Source organism: Rattus norvegicus, chromosome 13, assembly GCF_021556685.1.
Source record: "Rattus norvegicus strain SHRSP/BbbUtx chromosome 13, alternate assembly SHRSP_T2T, whole genome shotgun sequence".
Lineage (NCBI taxonomy): Eukaryota > Metazoa > Chordata > Mammalia > Rodentia > Muridae > Rattus > Rattus norvegicus.
This window is the reverse complement of record NC_141546.1, coordinates 101,109,373-101,116,766: the sequence shown is the minus strand read 5'-3', so window position 1 is coordinate 101,116,766 and position 7,394 is coordinate 101,109,373. Positions and strand designations below refer to the sequence as shown.

General features: G+C 45.7%; 1 protein-coding gene across 1 annotated transcript; it reads right to left on the bottom strand.

Moving 5' to 3' along the window:
* Window positions 1–371: 371 nt before the first annotated feature.
* Ddx3 (DEAD-box helicase 3) lies at window positions 372–3,541 on the bottom strand. The gene has a single exon (NM_001108858.1). The coding sequence runs from the start codon at window positions 3,113–3,115 to the stop codon at window positions 1,136–1,138; it is 1,980 nt and encodes a 659-aa protein (NP_001102328.1). The 5' UTR covers window positions 3,116–3,541; the 3' UTR covers window positions 372–1,135.
* Between the last annotated feature and the right edge of the window lie 3,853 nt (window positions 3,542–7,394).

Genomic DNA, 7,394 nt, shown 5'->3' with positions numbered 1-7,394 from the left:
ATTTCAGGGCCAGTTTCAGATACATAACTAGTTAGAAACTATCCATGGGTAACATGAGGACCTGTCTCAAAAAAACAAAAACAAAAAACCATGATCCCATGTGAGATGTAGTGGTTTATTGATGACGTTCTACAACAAATGGGTAGCGAATGAGAACAAGTACACATTTGTTTACTGTTCCGTCATTATACATGGAAATTCCATCAATGCCTACTCAAGTTGAGGAACTATTTCTCTGTATTCTTTAGTTTCAAATATCACATCCTTGGCTATCTTCACACCTCCCATCATAAGAAAAAGTAATTCTCTACTCAATATCCATGGTTTTTCAAAACCTGCTTGCATTAAAGAATATAGACCATTTCTTCTATGGTTTCTTGATACCATTTATTTGGAGCTGTTTAGATCCTCTATGTCACGGTACTAAGCATGAATACTGACTAGTGACTCCCAAAGGCTGCCACTACATTTCACTGAGGATGACTACTAACAAAGGATTAAAGTACACAGGAAAATAAAAATGCCATTGCATTTCCTGGTCGTGCTAAGTTTAGCAACTAGAACTGTACACTTAAACAGGTATTTCAACCATAACTACTCTTGAACCCCTGGGCTGTTATACATTTCCGAAATGCCATCCTTCATCCTGGGCCTCACCCCTGCCTTTCTCAGAGTACCTAAGGAATACTTAAGGACAGTCCCATTCCCATAATAAATACCTGTCCCTTTCTTCGTTTTCTTAGCCCAAGTTCAGAAAATTTATTTTGTTAAAAAAATTTGATATCTTAAGCATTACTGAGCCAACGGGACATCAGAATAAAAGTTGTCTAAAGTAAGGTACAGCACATTAACAAACAAATGATCCTTACTCATGAAGTTATAAATGCAGAGTAGGATGGGGGAGTAAGAGGAGAGTTAATCCAAACTACAACAATCAAGTCTTTAAACCACCTTCTGAACGGGGCTTCTGGATTGTCCCTTTCTTCTTCTCACTTTAAGCTCCCTTAAAACGTATTCAGAGGGGAATCACGGGCGGCAATGTGCTGTGAGTTCTTGAAGCTATACAAGGTATAGTCTGGCAAAGTTGCATGTGGTGGTTTCTGTATTTGATAGAGTGACCTATGGCAAAGCTGGCTCAGTTACCCCACCAGTCAACCCCCTGGGAGCTATAATTTCCTCCATATCCATCACTATTGTAAAAGCCTCCATAGCTACCTCCACCAAACCCTCTGCTGCTGCCATGGCTGCCTCCACCACTGCGACTGTTGCTAGCACGGCCACTGCTGAAGCTGGAACTGCTGGCACCGCTACTTTGTCGATAGTCTCTAGCACCAAATCCTCCACTAAATCTGCTCTTGGACCGTCCACGACTGCCACCCTTGTAATGATGTTCAAAAGCCATGTTTTCTAGCCAAGATGGCACTTCTTGTTTTGCTTCAACAAGAAGATCCAATAAATCTTTGGTAATATTTATGTTCCTCTCGTTGAAGAATGAGGTGGCAAGGCCAAGGTTTCCAACACGACCTGTACGGCCAATTCGATGCACATATTCTTCGATGTCACTAGGCAAGTCGAAATTGATGACATGTTTCACATTGGAAATATCCAGTCCTCTTGCTGCTACTGCTGTAGCCACGAGAATTGGACTTTTTCCTGATCGGAATTGGTGAAGGGCCTCTTCCCTATCTCGCTGAGATCGGTCTCCATGAATACTGGTACAAGCATATCCTTCATGGTATAAGAAATCCTCCAGAGAATCTGCACCCTTTTTGGTTTCCACGAACACCAATATCAGGGAATCCTTGCCTGTCGCATTCAGGAGGTCAAGCAGAAATGACCGCTTGTCTGCTTCTTCCACCCACACAACTTTCTGTGTGATGTTCTCAGAAGTAGATCCGACTCTTCCTACGGCCAGAAAGATATATTCATCCAAGAAATCCCGAGCCAGCATCTGTATTTCCTTAGGAAAAGTAGCGCTAAACATCATAGTGTGACGGACACCTTTTGGAGGCATGGTGTCTTGTTCAACTATTCTTCGTATCTGAGGCTCAAAGCCCATGTCCAACATTCGATCCGCTTCGTCTAACACCAAGTATTTGCAGAAGTCCAGTCCGATCTTTCCTCTCTCCATCATGTCCACTAGCCGTCCTGGAGTAGCTACTAACAAGTGACAGCCACGTTCCAAGTCTCGAATCTGCTGCCCAATATCAGCTCCACCATAAACCACACAAGGTCGAACTCGAGATCGGTATGAGAATTTCCTGGCCTCCTCATAGATCTGCACTGCCAATTCTCTGGTCGGAGCCAAAACCAAGGAGATCGGATACTGTTTGCGACGCCCATACTTTCCATTCTCCTTCATGGCCCTCAAAGCCTCACCTGGACCATCTGTATAGATCTGACTCAAGATAGGTAGAAGAAAAGCTGCCGTTTTTCCAGACCCTGTTTGAGCACAAGCCATCAAGTCTCTTTTCTCCTTGATAATAGGAATAGCATGCTTTTGTACCGGAGTTGGGCGTGTATAACGAGTGAGCTCGATGTTTCCCATAATAATTTCTCCCATCTCGACGTCGCTGAAACTTTCAATATGTGGAGGGCAGTTATTCCCTGTCGCTTCAACTGGAATGTCATCATATTTCTCAAAGTTAATCCCAGTATTGCCTCCAGAAAAGAGCTCCTGTTCCAAGCGTTCGCTTGGTGGGAGTGGTTTAGACCAGTCATCCTCGTCTGCTTTGTCACACCAGCGACTGTTCCCGCCCCGCTCAAATTTGCCAAAGCCACTTCTACCTCCACGGCTGCCAACGCCCTCATAGTCACTCCGCCCGCGGTCATCAAACCTTCCTCTGGAGCCACTTCCGCGGTCGCTGAAGAAACTCGACTTGGCTCTCGTGTCACTGCGGGAACCAAAGCTGCTGTAGGCATCCTTGTCTTTACTCCACCGTGAGCTGTCTTTGTCGTAGGACGCTTTCGTAGCCTCCCTGTTCCGCAGGTGAGGAGGGATGTAGCGCCCTTTGCTGGCTGTGCTTGCCCCGCTCTGGCTGTCTGGAGACGTCAGGTCTAGGCCAGCCAACTGCTGGTCCAGCCCAAGCTCATCTTCCTCTGCCACATGACTCATCCCTGAAGAGTACGGAGAACTCTGGGGTTTACCTCTGCTGAGCTATGGTTTCACCACAGAGGTCCTCTGGGGGGAGAACGGTGCTTCTGGTGGGCGACCTGATTCCCCAAAGTCTGCTCTGCCGGCGCCACCGGCCTCTGGTCCCTCTCACGGCCTCTCTCCAGCTAACGCTATGGCTTCTGCCCCCGCTCCTGTGCGCCGATTTCTAATCTCGCGAGACTTCCTGGTCAGACCCGGAGCGCCATCGCCCGCGATGCGGTCACAGGGCCCGCCGCCCTCTCAGACTTACAGCGGTGGTGGAACAGCGATCGATTGAGTTCATAATGGAGTTGGATGTGCACGGCAGCCCGGAGTCCAGAACACTGATCGACCGCTGTCCTGTTTTCGCTTGAACTTCACCCTCCCCTCTTCTCCGCGATTACCCGTGCTTTAGAAGCTCTCAAGATCTCGCGAGAACTCTGCCCTCTAGCAGTGAGGCCTTGAAAGTTGCTGTAGGCCCCTTGGCTCTCCGGCTGCTCACTGTGGCGTTTGTGTTTTTGTTCTGTTTTGGGTTTTGTCCTTCCGCTCTCTCCAGCGCTCCACCTTTTCCCGTAGTTTCCAGGCTGTGGGAGTTCTCCGGTTTGGTTAGCCCTTGCTTTCTTCGGGCACAGCCTTTCTGAAATCGGAGTTAGGCGGAAAGAGGCCCAAAACCAAGAGGGCAGCGGGTCACGTGGCCACAGGTGTCCCGTGGAGTGGCCATTTTGTGCAGTAGGAAACGGTTGCTTGAATACAGTGTTCTGAATGGGGGGTGGGGTGGGGGAAAGGGGCGGTTGGAAGCCAGGGTGGGGTTGGGGGAGGCAAATGGGCGTGAAGAACGTGTTTTCCTTAAGACCAAGTAAGGACAGAAAGCTCCAACCTGTTGACCAGGTGGAGGAGGGCTCCCCAGAGTTGCCCAGACCCCGCTTGGAAACCATGGAAAGGGCGCTGACGTACCAGTGGTAACACTGGTTCCACAGAGTAAATGACACACAGAAGCCAGCTGCCCTGCATCTTGTAGGGCCGGGTATTCAGAGCCCTTAAGTCCTCAGATCCAACCTGAGTGGGATTCACCCCAGATCAGCGACTTGAAGTGGGCCCTACTCCTGATGCCACCAGCTTTGCATCTCCCTGGGGGGACTCCTGCTCTGCATAAACGAAACAGCCTGGGCATCCTGCTTGGTATGGGGCAAGGAGAGAGGGCTTGTGTATCGCGAAATAACTCCAAAATGGGTGATTTGGGCCAAATACTGTTTAAAAGATGTAGATTTGACCATGGGTTCCCTTGGAGGTCTAAGGAATGGTATGTTTGAAATGTGGGCTACTCGGTTTTGTGCAAGATATTTATGATCTGGAAAGATGGCTCAGTGCTTAAGAGCACTTGCAGCTCTTGGAGAGGGAGACTTAGTTTCCCAGCACCCACATCTGGTGGCTCACAACTGCTGATAATGTTAGCTCCAGAGGAATGTGATGCCCCCTTGTGACACCTGTACCCAAGCAGTGCACATACAAAAAAAGCAAGCAAGCACGCACGCACACACACAGACACACACACACACACACACACACACACACACACACCTTTAAAGCGGTTTAATAACTGCAACAGAAAAGATCATTATTGGTTTATTTCATAATAGACTTGTACATCTTGCTTCTGCCCTATTTAGAATTTAGGCAAAAATAACTAATATGACACTATATATTGAATATGATGTATGGGGAACAGAAAAGAGTAGATGAAGGATGTTTGTTTTCATGGTTTCTTTTCAGATCTTTAACACCACAATGGACAGCTGAAAAAAATGAAGCCAGTATACCCAGGAGAGCAGAGATCAAAAACTTAGACAAAAAAGTGATTCCTTGATCTCATTAACTCTCAAGTCTGTCTGACCTTTGAACCTCTGAATTACATGAACCGTTAGGTCCTTTGTATCTTTATGCTATTTTAAAATGTATGTTTAAAGTTACTGAGAACACAGAGACTCCCAACTGACACCAGCATGGGCTACTAAACCAGATTTAGTCAAAACTGTTCACCATAAGAAGTGTGGGATAAAGGCCAAAACGTAAAACACCCTGACCCTGACTTAACCTCAACCGGGAGACCAGGGCCCAGAAACAGAATCCCACCAAAATCCACGAGCTTACTCCAGAAACTCACCTACTCCTGAGCACAAAAACCCAACAGTCCCTGATAGGACGCCCCACCCCCACCCCCACCCCCACCCCCACGCCGCCCGCCAATCCCTGAACTCTCTTAAGGTCAAGAATTGAAATCCTACCAATCCTCACCTTGGAAATCTCTATCCTTGAAAGCTGCCCCCTTGCCCAAGAGACCCCACTGCCTTCTGCTCAGTTCCTTGTCGCTGCTCTCCCAAGCAGAGTCATCCACCCTCCTGAGGTTTTCCTCCCAATAAGTCTGTGAGGTTTGTTGTGTGGTGTGACTGCAGTCTTCCTTCTTTGATTCCTGATTGCCAGGATACTTCTGGGAGCAGAGCTGTAACACTTCTGCTCCAGCCTAGCTTTGGCTGGGAAATCTTCTGCCAGAGCAGAAATGTTACACTTGCTTTGGGGAACCCTTTCCTGGCAGCTGGAGCAGAGCTGTTACAAGAAGGAAATAGTAACAACTAGGAACTGGGTATAGTGCTTAAAAAAACTTTGAACTTAGGGAGAGGAGAGGGTCTTTGAGGTAACTAGGTGAGATGAGTAACTTATTTCTGAATGTCCTTGAATCTCTACTAACATTAGGGCTGGGAACCTTCACTAGTTAAAGAGCTTCCTTTCTAGTCTTTCTGGTACTCCTAGGCTCATATTTATGTCATGGTCAGGGATTTGGGTAAATGTTTTGCCTTATATTGATCCTACTCTAATTTTTAAAGTCTCCCTCCAAATAAATGCTGGTGTGGAATTTCAGGTAGATAGCTTTCAAGAATAGCTCTCTTTTTTTTTTTTTCAGCAATTCCATGTTTTGCTATGCCCCTCCCTTTGAATATATAAAAGATGGAGTGGAATTTCCGTCATTAGGTTATAAAACAACCTGAGTTCATCTTGCTGGACTCTTGCACTACAAATAAGAAAAACCCAAGCTGGAAAATACAATCTGAAAGGAAGGAATCATAAAAACATACCATGTTCTGGGTTTTAAACCATAATAAAATGTGAGAGATAAGATAATAAAATGGGTTTGGCTTCAACTCTTTCTTAATCTACAAATAAAAAAAAAAAAAAAAAAAAAAAAAAAAAAAAAAAAAAAAAAACCTTACCTCTATAGTATAAGTCAGGATCTACCTTAAGGTCTTCTCTAGGACAAAGTATAAAGCATGCACCTGGCCTGGTTTTCTCCTCTGCTTCATTTGCTTCCCTGTCTGGATCCGCCCCCACCCCTACCCTCACACCCCACCCCACATCCCTACCGCCTACCCACACCCACCCCTAAGGAATTGGAGTCACTCCCTACATTTGGCTCTCAACTTCTGAACTGAACTTCTGAAGTTTAAGGGGAGATGCTCTGACAAGGAGATTTGCTTGTCTTCAAGCCTGGCTGTGCCTTCCTTTAATTAAAAATGGTATTGATTTTTCTCTGCTTAATGATAGGCACTAGTCTGCCCTCCTGATGTTCACCACTGACAGCTTAAGTATGAAACAAAGGGCACTTATTCAGCACTTAATGCAAAATTATGACTGATTAAAAAGTGATTTATCATGAGGACTACATCTGCATAGGGTGTGTGTGTTTCTCACAGTACCCAGAGTTTGGAAGGCACAGCAGGATGCTGAGAACAGTTCTTTCTCTTTGTAATCCAGTTCTTTCCATTCCACTCTTCTTCCCTTGTTTCCACACAAAGTGGGGAAAACAATTTTCACTGAATTCAGGACCATGAAACACAGGAAGAGAGTTGTGGGAACTTGTGAAAGAATTCTTTAAGAAAAAATTTACTTGTCACAAATTTAGATCTAAGGGCTGGAGAGATAGCTCAAGGGTTAAGAGCTGTTCTTACACAGGATCTGGGTTCAATTCTCAGCACCCACATGGGGGCTCACAACCTCACAACCCTATAAGCTCCAGTTATAGGGTTTCCTAGGTCTTCTGGTAGCACATGTGGCACATCTATGTACAGTTACATATACATATCAAGTAAGGGAATCTGTAAAAATACTTCATATCTAAGCAGAGAAAGAAAAAAAAACATGAAGATTTAAAAATTATTCTCAGGTGAGCCAATTGACAGTAGTTTGCATAAATAACAAAGTATTTCATTCT